Below are 24,669 nucleotides of genomic sequence, written 5' to 3'. Positions count from 1 at the left end.
AAGAAAGCCTGCAAGGGTTACTTCTTTCAGTTGTGCCCCTTATAACGTTACAGGCATTACAGTTTTCTTTTTCCCTGGTCTGAAAATATATTTTAATGTCTGTTCAGAGTGCGAAAGTCAATGGAGAATTTGGTTTGCTTCATGTGAAGAACAGAATGGTGACTTGAAGTATTTTTCCAAGGCAGCAGGTTTCCAAGCAAGGAAACATTAGGCTAGTGGTGGCAAAAAGACACAAAACTGGGGAGTGTTTGAGGATGCAGAACACAGGCAGAGCAAGGAGGCTGGTGAAATGGATCGCTTGTCGTTCTTTCAGATAAGGGGACATTTAGGGACCAAATATAATTATCTAGAACTCTAAAAGTTCTGCTCGTTAATATAACCAACTTTTCACTATATTTGCACTTAGTTCATGAAAGTATGGATTCTGCATTTGAAAAGGAATACTATTTATTTTTACTTTCAACTGTATTCCAGAGGTCAAAATTGTAATTATTTTGGAGATTCCATACACTCACTGATTGCCCTTAATCTAACTTTCTGTTTTACTCAAGGTCCAGTTGAAAAGTGATGAATCAAAAACGTTTGCAATGAAGATATTAAAGAAGCGCCACATCGTAGACACAAGGCAACAGGAGCACATACGCTCAGAGAAGCAGATCATGCAAGGGGCGCACTCTGATTTTATTGTGAGGTACTGTCATTTCCCTCGCCAAAACCCACTTTCCCATGCACAGCAGCATGCATCCCACATCTTACAAGGATTGATGAAACTGGTGCATAGGTTGTTAAACACTATAGTTCACTTTTTAGAATTTCTCAGGGGGACTTAGTGGGAATGCAGCCACTGTGCTAGAGCTGTAATTCTTAACAATGGATTCTTATATACTGGCACACGTTATACTATTCTCAGAGCAACTCAAAAACAAAGTTGATAATGCAAGCATAGAAATTAGGAGAAATGTGAATGAGGGGAAATATGTTGTGTGTGTGTGCAAGGAAGATGTAAATCCTTCTTTCTCTCTCTCACTCTCTCATCCATCTATCCATCTATCCATCATCCATCCATCCATCCATCATCTGTCTGTCTGTCTATCTATCTATCTATCGAGTTAACTCTGTAAATGAATGTATATGTCACCTTTCTGACTTGCAAATAACTGTACAGGGTGCTATAAAATACACACATTGCACAAAAATGCTTTTTTTGGTTTCTGCTTCATTTAATAATGAAAACCAAACCACTTGTTCATATCTAACCACTCCTGTGGGCATGACCTCTTGCTTCATCAGGTCACATTAAACCATTCCCTGTCCCTCTAAGTGGGCAGAACTATGATGGGACTGAATAGCTAGTTCCTAGTTATATAAAGTTAAATATATAGTTTAGGTTTTTACCTTATCTTTCCACCAAAAGGTCATCAAGGTGACTTAAGACAATACTGACCTGCCTCTACAGCCTGCAGATGGTTGGATTCTTGTCCTCCTTTAGGCCACTGCTGCCACTGATCATACAAACCTTATACTGAGGAGGTATGAAATATTAATATTGCAGGGAAAGATTATTCTCTGTTACTTCCCAGACAGTTGATTATCAAAACCGCAAACTTCTCTAGCAAAGCAATTTTAGGCAAAATAATAACCGTTCTGTTACATGACCCCTGCTTCTCCAAACAATGAAAATTTCAGAGGCAGAACTACTTTGGTTGGTAGCCTTTGGGGGGGGAGAGAGCATTGGAGACTTGTGTCTTTTCTGTAATATTTGCTGAATTTACAAATATACAAGCAGAGCACAAGTGGAAGCAAAGAAGTATTCCTGCAAGGCAATCATCCCGCATCAGATCCCAACACAGAGAGGAAATATCCAGGGTTCTTCAGGCAACACTTAGCAAGCCTTTAACTGGTTCAGCCTCTGTCTTTCTAGAACCGTCCCTATCAAGTACACATACCTCCCTTCAGCAGAAAGGGCTCAGCTTCTCCATCTTCTAAGGCAGGGGTGTCAAACTCATTTGTTATGAGGGCCAGTTCTGACATAAATGAGACCTTGTTGGGCCGAGCCATGTTGGGCTGGGCCGTATGTGTACCTATTTAAGATTAGGTAGCAGAGATATAAACTTTATAAAGGACTCAGACAAACACAATTAAAGTTTTTTTTAAAGAAACTCAGACTAAAACATGCTTAAAACATTAACACTCATTGGCCTTAAAGGTGCTTTCTTTATATCTCTCCCATGGGATCCAGGGAACTGAGCAAAGGAAGCTCTGGCTCTTTCCTTCCTTCTCCAGGAGGCCAGGAAGGGGAGGAACCTCAGCCAACAGAAAGAAGAGAGGCTTGGCTCAGTAGCTCTCTGTGCAATTGAGAGAACCTGGCAAAGCAAGTTCTCCCCCCGCCCCACCTCCTCCCCAAGGGAAAAGCCTCAGCCTATGGAGAAAATAGAGACTTTGCTCTGTAGCTCCCATGTGATTGAGCAAGCCTTGCAAAGCAAACTATTATGGAGAAGGAAGCAAGACAGAGGAAGAAGGAAGCAGATGACAACCAGTTGCTCGGGGGCCTGTTAGGAGCCCTCCGAGGGCCTGATTTGGCCCCCAGACTGCATGTTTGACACCCCTGTTCTAAGGGATACTTGACAGAGTTATCAGGGGACCATCTTTTAACACTGACAGCACCCGCTGAGAGACATGAAATGACAGTTCTGAGCCAATAACTTAACTAATGAATGATTATCTGATCAGTCACAGCAATGATCTAACACCAAAAAAGGGCAAGAAATTGTCTGCAGGAGTACTTTTCTCCAGACACCATGTGTTAGAGTCCTTACAACATTCTTCCAGAAAGGGAACTTTGCCACTGAGTGCAATGGAAACTTTAGCATTTGTTGCAGACCTGAAGCCAAGCCTGCCATAGATTGCAGGGCATGTCAGAGCCATGTTACCTGCTCTCAGTTGTCTCTTTACATGGATCTTTCTACAGATTCATCCTTTGGGTAAAGGGCAGGAAGTTTTCCTTTGATATCCAGATGGTAGTGAGCTTTTAAAAAAATAAATTGTGAAATAGATTAGACAATTATTTGTGGCATTTTTAGCAGCACTTCTTTGAAAGTGCTGAAAGAAAAGAAAGCACATCTGCTGACATCTCTGTAAAGGATAACATGGTGTACTTATTTTAAGGACTTGGGTAGAAAGCATTTGCCTTCTCACCCAAACAGGCTTGGGAAGCATTTATTTATTTATGCAGGCATTTCTATGCTACTTATTTTTCTTCAAAAGGGTAGCCAAAGCAGCTTGTGGGCATTTCTAGATTCAATAATACGATAAATTAAACAAGTAACAAACAAAATGCACACACCTAGAGTGGTTCCTCTTTCACTTTGGCTGCTTGTCATGGGCCCCAGGCTGCACACTTCAGGCAAAGAGCCAAGAGCCCTTTGACTCATGTCCAAGGGCTCACACTTCTGGCCACACCCAGACTTACATCACCTACAAACAACTGGAGCAGGGCCTTTTCAGTGGTTGCCCGTTTTTAGTGGAACACCTTTACCAAGAAAGTTTGATTGGCTTCATTGTTTGCCTGCTTCCAAAGCAAAAAACAAACAAACACATTTTTGTTTTGCTAGGCCTTTAAACATGAAAACCTTGTTTATTGAAATTGATTCATATTGAGATGAAAAAAACCTGCTGCTATCGACCTGTTCACTATTGAATTGCTACTGGTTTTAATGTTATGTTGTAAACCACTTTGCAGATTAGATCATTGCTAAGTGGTATAAAAATGCCACAAATGAATCAATAAGCATCACAACACAACTGCCTATGGTGCATCGGACCAATAGTCCGGTTCTCTGTCAAGGTAGATTACCACTGAATGCATCTGGTGATATTATTGCAAGAATCTCTAGAAACTAGCAACTCCCTCTTTTACTGCAGTACATTTATTGTGGTACATTTTCATCCAGTAACAATTCTGCTACACTGAGATTACATGGTTTTAATATCCCAGAGCACTCACATTACTGTTTTTCTTTTGCCCTCCATTATAGGCTATACAGGACATTCAAGGACAGCAAATATTTATATATGTTGATGGAAGCTTGTTTAGGAGGAGAGCTTTGGACAATTCTCAGGGACAGGTAAGAGATTTCACTTCTTAATGCGAATTGAAATTCATATGATATACAGAATGGTCCCATGGTCAATCTGCATCCTTTTCAGCTAGACTCTGTAAATTCTAAATTCTTTCCCAGAGGTGTGAAGTTCTGGGCTTTGGCTGAGAACCAAATGCATGTGTTACTCATTTGAATAAAACATTTGCATGTCTTTTCAAAGACACGGGAGTCATCCCATTGCTTTATATGCAGCAGGAAAAGAAACATCACTGACCAGGATACCACAGAATTAGAAGCCTCCAATTACCTTCTTTTCATTAAGCCTCCATTGTTTGTTTGTTTTAAAAGGTGTTGCCCCCCTCCCCCCCTTTTGAATAGTAAATCCTTTCCTCGGTTATTCTGTGTCTCTCAGGATTCATCTGTGCAAGTCTTATTATGGAAAATGTTATGCATTCATATGGCATTAATCTCTGTGGTCTTTGTGCCCTGAGGGTTTCAACACAAGGTGTTACACTCTGTGCACAGGGCTGGTGCCAGGATTTATGGAGCCCTAGGCGACCCCCCCACTACCAATTTTTAAAACCAGAAAAAATGTAGGAAGAATGAACAGCACCAAAGTACAGAGGATGTGAGGTTTTCTGACCTTTAGGAAATCCTCCCATATTTTAGGGAAGTGTTTGTGAGTTTCCTGCATTGTGCTAGGGGTTAGACTAGATGACCCGAGAGGTCCCTTCCAACTCTATGATTTTATGATTCTATGATTCTGTGTACATACCTGCTGAAGCACTATATGAGACAGGTTGGGACTGGAGTTCTCCTAGACTTGCAACTGATTTCCAGGTGACAGAGGTGAGTTCCCATGGGATAGAAGTCAGCTTTGGAGGGTAGACTCTATGGCGTTATACCTCCCTGAGGTTCCTCCCCTCCTCAAACTTCACTCTCACCTAGGCTCCTGCCTCAAACCTCCAAGAGTTTTCCAACCAGGAGTTGGCAACCCCAGAAATGGATATCTACATTGTCTCCCCAAATATGTGAACTCAATGGAAATTTCAAAAATGGTTGCAACCAAAGCACAGCATGCACATCAGGTACTTGGGGGGGGGGGGGGCACTTAAAATTTTGAACACCAGTAAATCCACACTCACACTCCTTTTGCACTTACTTTCCAATATCGTAATACAACAGGAAACTCTGCTGGGAACTATGAGAGAGGCACATGAACTGGCCACTTGTACACACACACAGGTGAGGGGGAGTGAAGGGGGGAACTGGCTAGGTGCCAAGTGTGCACTCACCCTGTGCAACAAGTGGTCTCCCTGTTGGCCAGCTAGCCAAAAGTAAGAAGACGACATTGGATTTATATTCCACCCTCCACTCAGAGTGGCTCACAATCTCCTTTATCTCCCTCCCCCACAAAAACACCCTGTGAGGTGGGTGGGGCTGAGAGGACTCTCACAGCAGCTGCCCTTTCAAGGGCAACCTCTGCCAGAGTTATGGCTGACCTAAGGCCATTCCAGCAGGTGCAAGTAGAGGAGTGGGGAATCAAACCCGGTTCTCCCAGATAAGAGTCCACACACTTAACCAAACTGGCTCTCAGTTTCTGGGGTTGCCAACTCCCAGTTGGGAAACTCTTGGAGGCTTGAAGGGAGAGCCTAGGTGAGGGTGAAGTTTGAGGAGGAAAGGAACCTCAGGGAGGTATAATGTCATAAAGTCTACCCTCCAAAGCTGTCTTCTATCCCATGGGAACTCGCCTCTTCAGTTTGTGAAGTAAGCGGGGAGAAGGATGACTAGCCAGACCAGCAGCATGCATGAGTACCAGAGATGGGGGAAGAGCTTCAAAGGCAGAGGGAGGGAGGGAGGTGGTGATTTCCACACCCCTGCCCCTAGAAATTGACAAAAGGAGGTCAATTTCAAGCTGAAGTGCCTAGCCTGCCCAGGCTGCCTGGATCCGATGTCCACTGGTCCCCTTTGGAAGCTGTGCACAATTTGAGTTTCACACATCCCTCTCAGCCCCCTCCTTCAGAACACCCACTCCAGGAAAAAAAAAAACCCAGCAACCCACATGCAAAAATGTTCCCAGTGCCAGCCAGGAAACACTGGGAGGCAGGTTCACCTCTGGCAGAAGGCAAAGGAGGGGGCAGGGAGAAAACAGGCAGAGAGCCCTTCACTACCACGCGCAGAGCAGTAGTGCCAGCAGCATGGAGTTGTCTCAGCTCTTCCTCTACCTCCTCACTGGTTCCATCATGGAAGGAATGTGGCACCCAAGTCCCATAGCAGCTCCTGCAAGGGCACCTCGCCTGCACAGCTGCCGCCATTGGACTTGCTGCCACCTTCTCCTCTTGCTGCTCGCGTGAAGGCCTCTCCAGCCCAGCCTCTTTACTCACCCTGGTCCTCCCTGGCTTCCCACAGCAGGGGCAGCAGCACCTCTGGGAGCTTTGACTCCTTGAGAAAGGCAGGAGGTGAGGGGTGAGTAGACAGTGATCGTCCTGGGGAAGCACATGGCATGGGTAGCCACATGGCTGACAGGACTGCTCTGCTGCCCTGCCTCAAGCAGCATGGGGGTGGCAGGGGTGCAACAGTGCAGCAGCAGCTACCAGGGCCCCAGCGAACACTGGACAGTGGCATCTTGGCACAGGCTGATGTGCATGCCCACCTCCTTTGTGTTGGCCTTCCACAAGCATGGCATCAGGTTGGGGTTCACCTACGACAGAATGGCCTTCAGTTGAGACTGACTCCTGGCGGTGGCTGCCTCCCCACACGCTCCCACCACTTGGCACTGGCTTCCTGAGCAGCAGCCCTTCTCCTGCTGCCCACCCAGCCACCGTTGCCTCTTTCCCTTCCTCCTTCCCTCCCTTGCTGGCACTTCATGCCTGAGGAGCACTGCAGGAGGCGGGAGCCCACCCCTGTGGTGAGAGGTCGCTCTAGGCAGCAGCCTACTTCACTTACTCCTTGGTGTCAGCTCTGTCTGGGCACATGGCTGACAAATACAGCCAAGAAACTTGTATAAGCTGGGTAGTCTGCACACATCCTACCTTCAGTGAGGGGGCACCTGCATAATGGAAAGAGACCTGAGTTAAATCTTGGATTATGAAACACCCAGGTCAGTCTTGGTCATTCACATCCTTTGGCCTAACCTGAAAAAAGCCCATATATGGCATCCTGAGGCAGCACCTTCCCCCAGCTTTTTTTCTGCAAATTTGGGTGCTCTTTCAGGTTTCCAAGAATGTTCACTTAATTCCCTAGTAACTCTATTGTGCAGGGTTTTTGATTTGCCAACAGTGTGACCAGGAATAAAGGCAGGTGCTGTGTGGTTGTGTTTTCAATGTAAGGGAGTATAAATGGGCAATTTTCATAGGAAGGGAACTGAAAACACATGGGATTCACTGCCACAGGATGTGGTGACAGCTACAAGCATGGACGTCTTCAAGAGACGACTGGATAAACATATGGAGCAGTGGTCTCTGGGTGGCTGTTATGAAATGACCCCTGGTGGTAAGACATCAGAGTGGTCAACTAGGCAGTCAATCAAGACCCTGGTTAGTTAATTGGTAGGATACACCAGGCATTCAAAGTATCTCACTAGATCTATGAAAGGGCTTAGTGCAAGCCACCCTGAGCTCGTTAGGGGAGGGCGGGATACAAATTTGATAAAATAAGATAAATAAGATTGCTGGCAAGCAGGGAGCTAACGCTTGTTGTAGGCTCTAGGCTGGGATCTGAAATTGTCCTGTGAGTCATGCTTTGCCTCCCGAGAGGCCACTGCCCAGCAGTAAAAGGGACACATTCTATTCCAGGGGAAGCCCTTTAAGGAGGCTTAAGATCATCTTGCTGCCTCACGACTTGGCATAGTGGTAGAAGAGGGTTTCCCATTGCTACAGATGGCTCCGGGGCAGATTTCAGAATCCCTGCCTCTTGCGATTCTTCTTGCAATTGTCTACCGAGTCTCTAGAGAAATGGCAGTTTCCGTAACTACATCCTAAACCCAGGTCTCCTCTTTGAATCCTCCCTATTATGGGGAGGGATCAGTGTCCCTGGTCATGGTAATGGATGTCAAGTTATATAAGAAAAAAAGGCTGCACCAGTAGGTAGAAGAAAAAAGAACAAGGTGCAAAGTAGAGCAGTCTATTTGAACTTTTGAATCCCAGTGCATTTGGCTATAAGCTTCTTCAGGAATCTTAAGCAAAAACTACTCCAGCTTTGATATCCATTTGTTCAAGGTGGGAGCCAGAGAAATTTTTGCTTAAGATCCCCTGCTCATAGCCAAATGCATTGGGATCTAAAAGGCCTAATAAACTGCTCTGCCTTGTGCCTCATTCTTCTTTTTTCTCCTATTAAAACTTACGGCCATAGGAAAGGATCATGGAAACAAAAGAAGACAGTTATAGCTCAAATCAGATGAAATTATAGTTTGGATCCCGACTATGTTGGCAATTTCTACTAATTCCTCTTCCTGCTGCAAACTCTCCCGTGTTCATTCCTCCATGTCCTCTCTCACCCAGAAGCAGCAGTGAGTTACAGGGGAAGGGGAAAGTCAGGAAAGTCCTATTTTGACATTAAAAAATTTAGTCAGGATCCAACCTGCACAGCAAGACAAAGCAAAAAAGGGACCAGGTAACTATTTGGAATAAGTTAATCTTATGATATGTTACTGGTATAGTCACTTTTCTTTGGGGTTTTAATAAGCATATTTTATTCTAATTTTAATCAAATTCCATGTATTTAATAAACATTAAAAACAGGTAAGCAAAATCCAATTTACAAAGTGTTAGATTTAAAAACAACAGTTTACGAAAGCCTTTGGAAAAAAGTTATTTTCCTCTTATATCCGTGGTATCTACTGCCATCTAGCTTTGAATGTTATTTATCTTTTACTGCCGTAGTGTTTGTTAGCGTTATAGTTGGAAACAACTATAGTGTTAAAATTTAATTGCAATTGCAAGGATTTTTAAAGCTTTCAAGGATTTTTAAAGCCTCCTTAGGTTGCTTACCAGCTTTAAGTTAGAAATGTCGGCCTGTGTCTGAAACTCAGATTCTGTAAAAAAAATTTAAAGTAGGAGGCCGGTGTCTGCATTGCATATTGGGAAAATGCAAGACAGAAGATAATCTAAATGGCATCTGCTGTTAATAATCCCATAATCATTAATTAATTCCTATTTAATATATCGCTAATACATTGTAATGCTTTCTGTGCTTCACGTGAGCCTTGAAGTGTTTACTCTGGCATGAATGTCGAGATACGCAAGCAGAAGGGTGGTTGTAAACAAGTCTGTGATTGACTAAGATTTTTTTTTCTCCAGACAGTTCAAGAAAAATGTGTAGCATAGTGCTCTATGTAGCTTTTCAATAAGCAGTTTTAAGGAATTTTTAATTGCTGATCATCATGATGTCAGTCTCAATGGTTCTGGCTGTAAATAAAAGGAAGGACTCTAGATCCTGATATCCAACGCTAGTCTGGCAGCTGACTGCAATAGATAGCAATTATTTCAGACCTTGCAGTGTGCTCATTATAAACTAGTGATGTCAAAGAGCCACTTTGTTCCCACCGGAGGGGGAGAAGTGCAACATGTGGGCAAGTTATTTGCGGCCTTAAAAATTATAAGCTTCCCATAACTAAGCAAACAAGCAGAGAAATATGATTCCATCATAACCCTACAGCTGTTTCGCAGTATGGTTTTCTCTGGCAGCCAGTGGGCTTCTACAGTCACATCATTAAATATATGAAATATGCTGTCCTGACAAGACAAGTCCTTCAGGTGGTTTCATGGGTGTAACGTGCTAAAAATGCTTGAACTGTGACTTTCAGTTTGTAAGACTGAAGACTGCCCATGAGGTCAATGTGATCATTAAGAAGTTCCTCTCCTTGCATCCAGTGGGGGAGGGGGTTCGGGGTTGCGGCTAATAAAAGCTGCCTGCCTCTCTCATTGTGTTGGTACGAGCTGAAAAGGAAGACATGTGCATGCTTATGCAACTGAGATGGCTGCATGTTTATAGATGCACAAGTGGAGATCTGTGAGAATTTGCCCCACTTCATCCCCTCTTCCTTATCCCCATGATTTTACAACCACTTTTTTCCCACTACACATGTACAATTTTATTTTCCCCCTTGGTCACCAGTTTCTTTCTCTTCCACTCTCCCCATCATTCCAGGCTTCTTGCTACTACCAGCTGATGGGAGGGGCTTTGAAGGAATAATCATGTCAGCCCAAACCCATATATCACCTGACTGCCACCAGTGAGCCTTCCCACTGGCCAGGTGAAAGGGTGGGTCTGCGTTGGAAGTGCTTTCTCCTTTAACAATCTCAGCTGCTGGCTGATGAGGGGAGGCTCATAGCAGACAGTCCATCCTGCCCTAAGCCTTTCCCTGCCAACGTCAGTGATGGGAAGGGAAGCACCTCTAAACTACACCCACTCATCACCTTGCCAGCAGTCTGGAGGTAGAGCACACTTTCTGCTTCAAGACTCTACCCTCAAGACTCAACCTGTTGAGATCTTGCAGAACTAATGGGATAACATTTTGAACTGTGGATAGCAACTTCACTTGCGCAGATTTTGCTTTCCCGTTTTTTGAGGGGGAAGTTAAACTGTGGTTCCCTGGTTTTTACATTTTAGAGTTTTTCGGCAATCTTGGCGATACCCCTGGGTCTATAGAAAAATCTGTGCATGGCCCCACTATGAGGACTTTTGATCCATACTCTGGGGCCATGTTCGGAATGAGATATAAAGATATATATTAGAGAGCCCGTCATGTCAGAGTGGTGTTGCATGAAGCTGGGAAGTGAATGCCCAAGCAAACTTGTATCTTTTCCCCAGTGAAGCAAATTTAACAACATGCCCTAATCCAATTGGCTCCTTCTCTGTGCTGTTTTGGAATAAAACGAAAGGACTTAGATCTTATCCCTTTTCCCCCCATATATAGAGGTTCATTTGAAGATTCTACAACCAGATTTTATACAGCATGTGTGGTAGAAGCTTTTGCCTATCTGCATTCCAAAGGAATCATTTATAGGGACCTCAAGCCAGAAAACCTCATCCTAGATCATCGAGGTTATGCCAAACTGGTGAGTGCTCAGACATTTCTCTTCTAAGCAGTAAAGGAAATATTACCATGCCATGCTCGCTGCATTGTAGTTAAGGCTCTGTCTCCTCTTCCATTATTAAATGCCTTCTCCCAGAGCATTTTATAAAATAATAATTTATAATTTCTTAGGCTCAAAGTGGCAGCTTTGCTCACTGTGCTGGATTCCTCATCTGATGAAGTGTGTTTAAGAGCACATGAACGCTTACGTTCTAAATAAAAATTGGTTGGTCTTAAAGGTACAACTTGATTCCTGCTTTGTTCAGCTTCTCTCACGGGTTTATAACAGCCATAAAATAGTGCTTCTGGCTGAAAGGCAGTATTCAGAACTGAAGTCCCAGGACAAATTGGTTTGGAAAGAAAACTAATAAAAATATCCATCTCACTGTTTCTGAATTCTAAAAGTGCAAAAGTTAAAGTTTATAGTAATTGGTTTTAAAGGCCTTGTGTACTTTCACTCAGAACTGCCTTCAGAGACACCCCCCCTCCATTTCTGGTGATTGATCATGGTTTCCATTTCTTCATTAGATTACATTTTTAAAGAAAGCACACACCAGTGTCATTTCCTCCAGCATTCAGTTTTTCTCGTGCAGAAAATCTGCTGTATTATTGTTCATTGATTTTAAAGAATTAGACCTCAAACCTACTTAATCCTAGCTAGATACAAGACTTACGAAACTCATTCTGTCCTTGAAAGTGAAACCCCAGGCTACAGAAGCAAGGCCCAGGCAACATTTGTGTTGATATGTATTAGAATCATCTCTAATGTTAACGTATCCGTGTGCAGACACATGTTAGAACCTAGGGCAGAATAAACCAACTCATATCCAGGAATAGTTGGGAGGGCTCAGCATCAGTTCACCTCTTTAAAACTGGGCACAGGTGTTTGGTGCTACTACAGCAAGCCACGCCTCGGCTTAGCAAGGCCTAGTTTATTGCTACTGCACCTTCATCACCTCCCCATAACAGATGACCATCAGGGCTTTTTTTTTTTTTGCAGGACTCCTTTGCATATTAGGCCACACACCCCTGATGTAGCCAACCCTCCAAGAGCTTACAGGGCTCCTCATACAGGACCTACTTTAAACTCCAGGAGGATTGACTACATAACGGAGGGTTGGGGTAGCCTAATATGCAAAGGAGTTCCCGCTACAAAAAAAGAGCCCTAATGACCATTCTGATCCTCAATGGAAGCAGTGGCAGCATTTATACCATGATACCCAGATCCCCCAAAATCTATAAGGATGGAATCAAGAATGGCACTTAAAAAAAATTTCCCTGGATTTTTAGGGTTTCCTCAAACTAGAAAAGTATTAACAGAGGGAGCATGGTGGAATGTAGGAAGGACAAAACATGGTAGCTGCAGGTATTACCTGGCTACAAATATATGTGAGGAACAGATAGTGGATTCAGTGACCAGCAGAGGATAGTTTGCCACATTTCAGTGTCTGTACTGTGTGTTGATGGGAGAAAATAGAAGAGTCCAGTCCTGGCAAAAATAGTATTCAGAAGCCCCCAAAATAATTTTATATTGGCATCCTAGGCAGACTTATATGCTTCTAAGTTGATTGATGCCTGCTTACAATTGTATTGTAAATCATGGTTAAATATATATGGCAGAAGCGATATTTCATTAATTTGGTCCCATCTCATTCCAGCATTTGCAATATTGATGGCCTGAATGCAATCTACATGTGGGACACCACTACCTCACATGATTAAATGTTTTAGTTCTTGATAAACTACAGAACTGTGATAAAATTTTGCATAATTGTCATTGTTCATCATACACAAATCCTTTGTCAACCTTACCTCTGAAAAGATGCAGCTGCACGGCTTTCCTTTTTGTTTCTGGGGCAGCCAGCATTCTTGCTCTGATAATGTTCCCATGGTGAGACTTTCCTTCTGATGTTCTTTATCCTAATCAAAACAGGATCATCTCCTCAAGCCTTTCTGCCCATAGAACTGCTCTGTCTTTTTTCTTCTTCCTTGATGGTGTGTGAACCTTCATTCACAGGTCGATTTTGGCTTTGCAAAAAAAATAGGATTTGGAAAGAAAACATGGACTTTTTGTGGAACTCCAGAGTACGTAGCCCCAGAGATCATCCTGAACAAAGGTCATGACATTTCAGCAGACTACTGGTCACTGGGAATCTTAATGTATGAGCTCTTGACTGGCAGGTATGGGCATTGGAACTGGAGTTGCCGATAAAAATAGATCAGCAAATTAGAGTATATTTCTGCCTTTGTCACTTTGATTAGGAGCGCTGGAAGTTTAGCACTGGCATATTCCATGATGTTAAAAAAAGGTTTGGAAACTATCCCATTCAGTCTGTTCATGATTGTTTTGCAGTGCTTCCTAGTCAGTACATTAATGTATAACAGCTTTGAAACAATCAATATAAAGGTTCAAGCACCTGTAATAGTAGTTTATCTAGGAGAGCATCTGTATTGGCCCTTAATCTCCCTTTGCCTAGAGATTAGGGACCAATGCAGCCCATTCTGATCCTCAATGGAAGCAGTGAATGATTGCAATTTTTAATTCTATGGCTTTCAGTATACATTGGACACCACATATAAAAACCATTCTGTTTGCACACTGTCACAAACCCATCAAACTTAATGCTCAGAGTGGTCTGCAGAATGGTTGGGTCCAGTGTGTGGTGGCCACTGCACACAATCAAGGAGCCATGGGTCAGAGTTAAATTCATCTGTTTTTCAATACTTCACAGGCTGCTGTGAAAAGAATGAAGGAAAGCCACTCTTTATCTGAAACAAGACAAGAGATTCTTACTATAATTGTGCGCATTTAAACTATTAACAAAAATGTGTACATAATTGTAGAACCATCTGGACACTGGGATACATCGCTCCAGGAAATTGCGCTATCTTTCCTGAAGATTTCTGAGAAGAGAGGCTGCATAAGCAAGTGTCAGAGATGATTTAACTTGAAGGGATACGGTCATTAATTGGTGTAGAATAGATGTAGCACAGTGGGTAGCTTAATAGCACTTAATCCTGGGTTCAAATCCCTTCCCAGCCAAGGATTCTTGTCATTTTATCTCAGCCTCATTTCCCATGTGTAAAGCATGAACATCATCAACCTTTCTTACAGGAGGGTAGTTTTGTAAAGCTCTTCTAATATCAGAAAGTGCTGCAAACAACAATAGGTGACCCTTCACATATTATCCAATACTTGCATCTTCTAATACAGAATTTAAACATTTTAATTGGATTTAGTAGTAGGCAATAATTGCATGAAGATTAACAGTGTCATCCTAAAGAGTCAGTGGGCTTAGAAATGTGGCACTTCATGTGTAGAAATCATACAGAGATTCTGTTATCTGTTTTCCTTTATACAAAATTGAAGTGATGTCCCCACTATTATCCCATAAGTATTTACAAAACAGTGCTACAGAAATTATCGCCCAAGTCTTCTTAGGCCATGATAAACAGCCTTTCTTAGGCTACCAGTCCTTGCAAAGGTTATTTTTCAGAGCAGTAAAGGACAAAGTCAGAAGTTATGAGGGTCTCTGCATTAAGGGGTAAAATCAGAGAAGCCATATTTTACAAGGATCATATGTGGCCAGAGTACCTATGATAGGTGTCTAAGACAATAGAGCTCTGCTGCTGAAACATGAATATGTTATGGCCTCCTATTAATCCAATTTCCTCTACAGGATCAGGAGACTTCAGAGAGCAATATGGTCTATTAAAACAATTAACCTTATAGGCATGTGCAGTAGTGGTTCTTAGCAAGTAGCTGTTGTTACTAATACCCCTGGTTGAGAACAGCTGAGTATTTGGCACTACAGACATAAAAGTTAAAGGAAATATTGCTGTGTAAGACAATATTTCTCATACTTGTCGCATCATAAACCCCGCTCTCCTTTCCTATTTGTGTCAGTAATCTTTAAGCATGCCCAAAAGGAGTGTATTCAGAAGTTCTGCATAGAGTGATTTATCAGCATAGTTGCATCTTAAGATCTGCAAGATACTGCAAAGTTTGAAGCGGCCAAATGTTGTTGTTTTTTTAATTCACAGTTTTAAAAGTGTTTGGATGCTAGTGTCAAAAGCCTCATTCGGAATTTTAGACTGCCCCCTAACTTTCAGACCGCTTTCAGACAGCGTGTCTGTTTGCATACAGGTATAGCCATGATGTCTAAATTGATTGTTTGAATAATAAATCATTACACTAGAATACTAGTCTTGTCCTGGGAAAATGCAAGATATTCAAGTGACATTTTATCCCAGATTTATAATCATCAGAATCAAGATTCATCAGTCACATGGCATACAATGATACAGGCAGCTATGGTGGTGGAAAGTGCCATCAAGTCACAGCTGACTTATGGTTACCCCATTGGGTTTTCAAGGAAAGAGACATTCAGAGGTGGTTTGTCATTGCCTGCCTCTGCAGTGTGACCTTGGTATTCCTTGGAGGTCTCCCATCCAAATACTAGCCAGAGGTAACCCTGTTTAGCTTCCAAGATCTGATGTGATCAATCCAGGTCAGAGCATACACATCTAAATCTCTGTAATTGCCATGATGTTGTAGGGATTATGAAGTTAAACCCTTTTACTCAATGAGCAATTACAGTTGATGTAAACAAAAGCAGTATATGTTGCATTCTGCATTCTGTCCTTCTCAATTTAAATAATACACATATGATCATCCATGAATCTTTAAAACACGTATATCCCACTTGGTCAAAAGTTGCAAATATATACACTTGATGCCAGAAAAATGGCTCATTGAAAACAAAATGGCATGGTTAGTTATCTAATACGCAATCCTGAACTAGCTCCTCCTCTTGTACAAGCAAACGGACAGTCCCATTTGGGAAGAGAGGAACGAATTTTGGCTGATTTTTCCTTCACAGTACATCCTGTTCTGCTTCCAATCAGAGTAACTTTGAGGGGGGCACAGAGTGCTGCTGCAAAAAAGAGAGAGAGAGAGAGAGCGCAACATGAGCTTCACTTGCTGTTCCTTAGATCCAACTTTACTCTTGTGGCTGTCTTGCTACAAGCGTTTGAGAAATCCTATCATTCTAGCTAAAGTTGACAGGTTGCCGTGACAGACCCTTTTGCATGATTTCCTTGGGTCCTAAAAATGCTGTTCTGTGTACTTATGAGGATGGAAATGAGGAGTCTATTCAGAACAGCAAAGACACACACTCCTGCGTGTGTCCCATTCATTAGTGTTAATGGTGTCTGTTGAATAGCATTTGAAACAAGAATCAGTGAAGCTCTTAACCACTACCAGGGTTGTCCCACAAGTATTTACTCTTCTAACTGCAGGGCAGTTATTACATTCGTGAGACCAATTTTATCTTGTTGATTCCTGTGGCTGATAATACCATGTACAACTTCATTGCTGTCCAGTCTATAATGCAGTACATAAATCCATGATTAGTTGTGTTTGCTGGAACAGACCTCATCCAACTAACTGTGGCCAATGGAACAGTTATTCAAACACAGACTGGGAAAAAAATATTGCAAAAGAGTATTTAAAGAAAAGTTTAATTATTAGGGTACAATAGGGCACATCTATCTACCAAAAGTATGAACTGCTTCTGCTGCCTCGTTATATAATCTCATATGACATTTTTTTAAAAAACAGATTTTAACTCTGGGTTTTTTCTCCTCCTTTAGTCCACCTTTCTCAGGCCCAGACCCCATGAAAACCTATAACATCATATTAAGGGGGATTGACATGATTGAATTTCCAAAGAAGATTGCCAAAAATGCTGCTAACCTAATTAAAAAACTATGCAGGTAAACGCTTTAAATGCATTTTGGGTCTTGTCGAAAGAGGAAGCATGCGTACCATTCGACAAGGAACAATGTTGTTTGTCACTCTACTGTGTTGACTTTTTTGCAGGGACAACCCATCAGAAAGATTAGGGAACTTGAAAAACGGAGTGAAGGATATTCAAAAGCACAAGTAAGTATGTTCCCCAAAAGGAAAATTATCATCATCGTCGTCATCCCACCAGCTATGCACATAAGGGACCAACAAGGCCCTGCCTCAGGAGCCTGCAGTCTGAAAAGAACTGAGGCAAAAGTGATGAGGAAGAATGTGCATAGCATAGTGGCTAGAGTATCACACTAGGATCTGGGAGACCCAGGTTCAACTGTGCTATGGAAGCTTACTTGCGCCTCCCTCAGCCTGCATCACAGGGTTGCCGTGAGGCTGAAATGAAGGAAAGGAGAATAAACTGCTTTGGGTCCCCATTGAGGAGAAAGGACAGGAATAAATAAAGTTTTATATTTTATATATATATATATATATATATATATATATATATATATATATATATATATATATATATATATATATATATATATATATATATTAAATACAGTAATGTAACTGGCATTGTTTCAGTAAAGAAACAGTAAAACTCTTATCATAACTCATCATTCATAAACCTCTGTACAATGAGAGTACAGTTGATCAAGTATTTTTTGTAGTCTCCTTGGATTTTGACAGGACAGTAAACTGAACCTTTGTAGCAAAACCCCTACAGCATAACCCATGGTATCTGTTGACTGAGTACGCAGTGACAGGACCACCAATGGAGGAACAGGCGCCAGTCATAATACAACATAAAGGGATGATATACAATATTGGTGGTTTTCATCAAAAAGTCAGGTTTTCCTTGAAGTTTACCACATATAAAGGCAGATGTTTTTTGTTCCTATATGTTGCACAAAACCACACATCGGTATTAAATTCTTCTTTCTCTGTGACATGAATCTCCTTTTACCTGATGAATGAGCTCTGTAACCTGAAAATCTCAGATCCCAGAAAAAGCCCTATATCACTTCATACATTTCCTTGGAAATCTGTACCTTATTCAGCCTGAGCTACAGTTGATTCCAGGTCACTCAACCAGACTGAACGGATGTGATGTTTAGGTTGGCTAGATCAGTGATAACAGCTGGGCACATGCTGAATCTATCATCTGCCTGCATACGCAGCTTGAAATTCAGCCCACATGTATCACATTACTGAGAAACTTCCAAAAGCTGGGTGGCTTCACAAACTCTGGTTGAATTTCCACCTGAACAAAAATCCATTTGACTCATCAGTCATTTGATCATAGGAAGTGGCCCTTAGGCTTACGGGACCTGAATTAGCAGAGCATGAATGCAAAAACATTTCTTGTGATTATGGCAATCAATCCAATATCAGTTTCTTCATGCACGTGTATTTTTTGCACAAGCCAGGACTGCTTACTTGAAGAATGTTAATCACGAGCAGTCCTTCAGTAGGTGCAAATCACTGGGATACCAACTGGAATTGAACGCTGTGAGAAAGAAAGAATACTTCTCCAGCCAAAGTGATCAAAAGGCTATTGATGACAGGCACGTCAGAGTTACCAGCATCCATAGGTGCCACAAGACTCCTTGGGGGGGGGGGGTTAGTCTATAGTCCTGAAATCTTCCAGCAATGCAAGCAAACTTTGTGAGTTGTTTGATTCCTTGCAGGGCCGCTTGCTATTGCCTCCTTTTGGCATGTTGCTGTTGTAGCGTGTACATCTTTTACACCTGCAGTTATCTTGCTTTTTTGTTTTTTTTTCATATTTGTCCATAAAACTCACTTCTTTTTGTAAACACACTTCTTTTTGAATAGGCCATCTGACTGCCACCACTTTCCTTTCCTTTCTTCCTGCCAGTCATTTTTCTGCCCTCCTAACTTCATTGCCATCACCTTTATGCCACTCTTCCTAGCCAGATTGTGAGCCCTCTCTGCAAACCCATGTCAGTTTCTATTCTGTACAGCACTCTGCATACCAGTGAAACTAAACAAATACAAAACCAGTAATTCCTGCTGGCATTGCAGAATTCCATCCATCGTGTTAAAAAAAAAAAGATCCAAAATATTAATGGCTGTGTATCTTGAGGATTTGAAACATGCTTTTTATTAGGCTGTCCAATTCTACTACAGTGGCATCTGTACTGTCTGTCTCCCTGTCTGATCTGAGCATTTTCCTATTTCTAGGTGGTTTGAAGGCTTTAACTGGGAAGGTTTAAGAAAAGGTACATTGACGCCTCCTATAATACCAAGTGTGAGTACACTTTTAACCTCTGTGTTTGCTTGTACATCCTAATTGTAATAGCAAAACCAATGAATGGGCTAAATGGCTGGGAACAGTCACTGTAAAGTCATCAGGAGGTTAGGCTTCGAGTAGCATGTGTGTTGGTCTCAAGTGGATTTCCCATTGACATTGTTGTCAGCAGCATGGCCGGGTTGCAATTGCTGCCCTTGAGTTTGAAGTCAGGAGTAATGCTCTTGATCATGCATCAGAACAAATGAACTCCAGGACACAACAGGGGCCAGTTTCGTGTAGTGGTTAAGTGTGTGGACTCTTATCTGGGAGAACCAGGTTTGATTTTCCACTCCCCCACTTGCAGCTGCTGGCATGGCCTTGGGTCAGCCATAGCTCTGGCAGAGGTTGTCCTTGAAAGGGCAGCTGCTGTGAGAGCCCTCTCAGCCCCACCCACCTCACAGGGTGTCTGTTGTGGGGGAGAAAGATAAAGGAGATTGAAAGATAAAGGAGATTGCTGAGACTCTTAGATACAGGGTGGAGGGTGGAATATAAATCCATTCTACACATGCAGAAGCCCTTAACTGATATGCAACTGTAAATACCCTTTTCCTCTTTATTAAAGTACGTATTTCCTGTCCCCCTTTCTTAGGCAGGTAACTTTTAAAACTCTTATGTGTTTCTTTTTTTTGCTCTTACTTCCTCTCTCTAACCATCATGATCTTTATTTTGCTCCTATCTGGCAAAGTGAGCAACTTGTCAGATTCTTGCAAGCCTACACCAGTCCCTGAGGCTATGCTTTGGCTTCCAGAGCCAAGGCTTTTTTAGTGTCAGGCATGTTGACACAGTATATAAGCCGCACAACTGCCAATTCCCATGGTGATGATCCCTGTTATTCCCAATTGTTGATCAGACCTGATGTTGCAGTCCGAAACAGTAGTACAAAAAGTCTTTTTAATAAAGTAACACCTGTATGCATACTCAGAGTTTAGCATGCTTGCAATAAAGCTGCTTCCAAATACATATCTTGCAAATGATTGGATATGTGCTTGGGACCACTGGTTACCTGTAGTCTATATGTTCAAGTGCTGCTAGTCCAGATTAACTACTTCATTCTTTTCCACTGTGTGTCCTAGTGGATCAAAGATCACCTAGTGGACAAGATGGCACTAGACTGAGGAAGTGTGAAAAGGAGTATGGCTTCGAGTAGCATGTGTGTCAGTCTCAAGTGGCTTTCCCATTGACATTGTTGTCAGCAGCATGGCTGGGTTGCGATTGATACCCTTGAGTTTGATGTCAGGGGTCAGAATCAGCTCAGATGACACAGCAACTGCTGTATCAAAACAATTATAGCAACCTGTGGGGCAAACTGTATGATACGCCCAACATAAGTTGGGGCAAACTACATTATATACCCAAGTGCACGGCTGAACTCAGTCAGATGTACATCAGAGGGGATACACCTTAAAGAGCACTCATTCAGTTCCCCAGTGTGTGTCTCACTGAGTCTGGTCATACACCCAGGACCCAACATGTATCAGGTGTATCATGTAGTTACACCCAAAGGTTCCCTCAACAGGGTGTACCTGTTCTTGTTTGCACTTCTTGGTTTAGTGCTACGGTCACTGCAACAAAACACACGATGGGAGAAAACCATCCAAATGAACTCCAGGACATCAGAACATAAGAGAAGCCATGTTGGGTCAGGCCAGTGGCCCATCCAGACCAACACTCTGTGTCACACAGTGCCAAAAAACCCCAAGTGCCATCAGGAGGTCCACCAGTGGGGTTAGAAGCCCTCCCACTGTGCCGCCCCACAAGCACCAAGAATACAAAGCATCACTGCCTCAGACAGAGAGTTCCAACAATACGCTGTGGCTAGTAGGCACTGATGGACCTCTGCTCCATATGCTTATCCAATCCCCTCTTGAAGCTGTCTATGCTTGTAGCTGCCACCACCTCCTGTGGCAGTGAATTCCATGTGTTAATCACCCTTTGGGTGAAGAAGTACTTCCTTTTATAAGTTCTGACATGACTGCTCAGAAATTCAATTGAATGTCCATTCATGAGTTCTTGTATTGTGAGAAACGGAGAAAAGTACTTTTTTCTCTACCTTCTCTATCTCATGCAGAATATTGTAAACCTTTCTCATGTCACCCCACAGTAACTAAAGTAGCATTAGGACACAATTCTATTGTAACCATTAGGGCTGAGCCCAACAGGATTCCCTAATTTCACAGCCTTGTTTGTAGGCTACTAAGGAAACCCCCTTCCTTTTGATGATGCTCAGGGGATGCTGACGCAATCAAAGGTAAAATATTTTCATATAGCATAGAAGAAAGGTTGTCATCCATTTTTCAGCATATCACTTAAAGAAAAATCAATGAAACCACTACAGTGTAGCCATGGAAAGGAAGGAGTGTGTCTCTCTCTTGCCTAAACAGTCTTTCCAAGTTGGGCTTCAGAAGTTTAATGGCCCTTTTTCCCAGCACAGTGCCGGAAAAGTAGCAGTGTTAGCAGCTCCCTAGGGCAACTTGGCAATACTCCTTTTCACACTACCTCAGTCTAGTGTCGTCTTATCCACTATGTGATCTTTGATCCACTAGGACACACAGGGGAAAAAGATGAAGTAGCGCAGAAAGGGGGAACACAGTGGCTCTGAACAATCATAAAGAAATTAGATAAGGTACATTCAAGTTATTCAAAGGGACAGTTTGCACCCCAAAAAAACTTGCCTTTTGCCTTGAAAAGGTTCACAAGCAATTTTTAAGCCTAGTCTTAGTAACTGTATTCTGCTGGATGCACTTGGGGGTGGGCTTTTCCAGAAATGGAAATATATTAAAAACTGTGTGTTTGTGATAGGATTGCCCCCCTTGATAAGTTTTTTTTTTTATAACACATGATCACCTAAGTGATCTGAGATCCCTCAAAAATTATTTTCTGTATTACAGACCTAACCAAAACAGGCATCAGCATTACAATAGCGTATAAGCTGAATTTTTAAAATTTATGAATAAGCTTTGAATTCCCTTTGCGTGACAGGTTCAGATTCACACCTACTGCAAATTTCACTATAAATATTTCACTTTTGTGATTTCAGCAATTCACTGTGACACTCCTGAACAAAACTGAAGCAGTACCTTTCCTGCCCTCCTTCCAACAGTGCAATATACTGGAAAGCAGTCCATAAATCATGTAATTCCAAAGAGCTGACAGTACATTACAAATTCAGAAATGACAAATAAGCATTATCTCCAAGTGTACAGAATCTTGAAATCTATTTAGTATTGCATGAGCTCATGAATGTCATTTCCCTTCTCTCTTGGCTAGTGTACTACTGGAAATGGAAACTGTAGCATATGAAACGCTTGTTCATTTCCTAACTTTTAAAATATGACGTTTGAAATTCTATCTGATTAGCATGAATTCTCAAAAAGCAGTATGTATGGACATGAGAAAGTCACATATTAGAAAGCAGAAAAACAAAAATGTTCTAAAGATTTCAGGCAAAGCTCCAGTTCCAAAAGCCTCATTTTCTTCCTTGGACAGGTTGCATCTCCCACAGATACAAGCAATTTTGATAGTTTCCCTGAGGACAACGATGAACCACCACCTGATGACAACTCAGGCTGGGACATAGACTTTTAATGTATCTCTCTTACCTGCTTCTGCCTTGCTGAAGACAGCTTCCTGAGACATGGCTGCCAGCAGACCTGAAGGAATTGGGAAGGATTAGTGCTCGGGGTCACCACGATGCCTTGATTGATGCTGCTACAGTAACTACAGTGGCATTAGGACTTATCGCTTAGATGACAATAGTGCTCTTCACATGTTTTCTGTTTGAACTTACCATAGCAGTTGACATGGTGGTCCTGAAGCAAAGCCTTTTTCACTGGTAAATAAATGTGTTTTCTATCACTGTAATGAATTTGCTATGCTCCAGTCGTAATTTGAAAGTTGAGTAAGATGCACATAATTCTAGCTGCAAGATCGTTTTTCTTTATTGTTTTAATTCTCAATAATGAAATACTAAGTACTGTAGTTTATTCTACGCTGTAGAATCTACAGTCTAGAATTTGGGGTATTCCCCAATGGCAAAATGACTCTGTGAGGGGGGGGGGGAAGAGTCTCCTAAAGGAGACCAATGTTCGGAGGACCACAAGGCGATTGGTCGAGGAGCTTATGTCAGAGTAGCGCTATAAGTTGTCTTTCTTTTCAAGCAGTATTCATGACAAGAATGAATGTTACCTTTTCCCCATTTTTAATTCCTAATGTGTTTCCCCTCCCCCCCAAACTGATAACAAAAGCACAACTGCTACAGTTTTCGTTGAACTGTTAAGGCAGGTATGGGTCGGTTTGTTCTCTAAAGTGTCTGGGAACGTGGTATATCTAACGTTTAATTTTGTTGGTACAGCTACATAAAAGCATGTAAAAAATTATTCTTAAAACTACTTGTTTTACATATATATATATATAAACATCTATGTTACACACACACACACAAACAGCGAGAGACTGAGAAAGAGAGAGAACTACATTTATAGAAATGTCTTAGAAAGGAAATGACAGTCGCCATCTGGTCTAATGAGCGCAGACATTGAGCTTAAAACTACATTTACCTTTTAGAGCCCCATGAGGGAAGATGCAAACCCCCACTGCATACTATAGAGGTGCTATGTACATTTCTCATCTGTGAAACAACCAACATCCACAGTCATTTCAGGAAAAAAAACCAATGTAGCAAGAGAAAGAACAGAAAAAGATTGTTTATATATTCAATTTTGCTTTGGCTCCACGGCATCGCCATGATTTCTGTTTTGTTATTTTATTGATCCTCTTAATCCCACCACGATCAGGCTGTGTTTTTTCCCCTTTCTCTCAAAAGTTAAGTAGCTCAGTTCTTCCTGTGAAGCATAATAATATGACTTTATCATTCAGTCTAAAACGTGGAGTACAATGCAGCCAGAGTGGAGAACTTTGAAGTGCCATTCATCTCAAAGGAAGAGTTAAGCACGGGCTTAAATTTCTTCTGTGGGAGTCAGTGCATCTTGAAAACGCTCCTCTTTGGCTGGATTATACTCACTAGGCAGGAGTCTTCTGACATACTCATGTCACTGTGTTGACAATAATCGATTACAAACACATAAAACAATGATAGCAATCTTAGTGCAGGCATCATGTTTGGCATCAACCAGCAACTGTACCTTTATGCCAAGTATTATAAATGCTAAAGCATCCTTGCAGATATGATGGAATGTTTTATTATTTCCAAAAAATATTGTCCCACTTTCTAGGTACCATCGTTGTTGTTCAGTTGCACAGTCGATTCCGACTCTTTGCGACCCCATGGACAAAGTGACGCCAGGCCCTCCTGTCTTCCACCATCCTCTGAAGTCTGCTCAAAGATGCCATCACATAATACTAAATGCCCCTAAAA

General features: G+C 42.1%; 1 protein-coding gene across 3 annotated transcripts in view; it reads left to right on the top strand.

Annotated features, from left to right (window-relative positions):
- The window catches only part of PRKG1 (protein kinase cGMP-dependent 1), a 1,148,292-nt gene extending 1,125,132 nt beyond the window's left edge, over window positions 1-23,160 (top strand). For 2 of the 3 annotated variants that reach the window (XM_060241248.1, XM_060241247.1), the window contains 8 exons: window positions 552-691; window positions 4,035-4,124; window positions 11,017-11,158; window positions 13,193-13,356; window positions 16,831-16,953; window positions 17,060-17,122; window positions 19,187-19,253; window positions 22,782-23,160. In XM_060241248.1, coding sequence (XP_060097231.1) covers window positions 552-691; window positions 4,035-4,124; window positions 11,017-11,158; window positions 13,193-13,356; window positions 16,831-16,953; window positions 17,060-17,122; window positions 19,187-19,253; window positions 22,782-22,880 — 888 coding nt within the window. In that variant the 3' untranslated portion in view covers window positions 22,881-23,160. Of the gene's footprint in view, window positions 1-551; window positions 692-4,034; window positions 4,125-11,016; window positions 11,159-13,192; window positions 13,357-16,830; window positions 16,954-17,056; window positions 17,123-19,186; window positions 19,254-22,781 lie in introns of all 3 variants that reach the window. The other variant, XM_060241246.1, reaches the window with a different exon arrangement.
- Window positions 23,161-24,669: the final 1,509 nt, after the last annotated feature.

The sequence above is a fragment of the Heteronotia binoei genome, chromosome 6 (genome assembly GCF_032191835.1).
Source record: "Heteronotia binoei isolate CCM8104 ecotype False Entrance Well chromosome 6, APGP_CSIRO_Hbin_v1, whole genome shotgun sequence".
In the NCBI taxonomy this organism is placed as follows: domain Eukaryota; kingdom Metazoa; phylum Chordata; class Lepidosauria; order Squamata; family Gekkonidae; genus Heteronotia; species Heteronotia binoei.
This window is presented reverse-complemented; position numbering and strand designations above follow the sequence as displayed.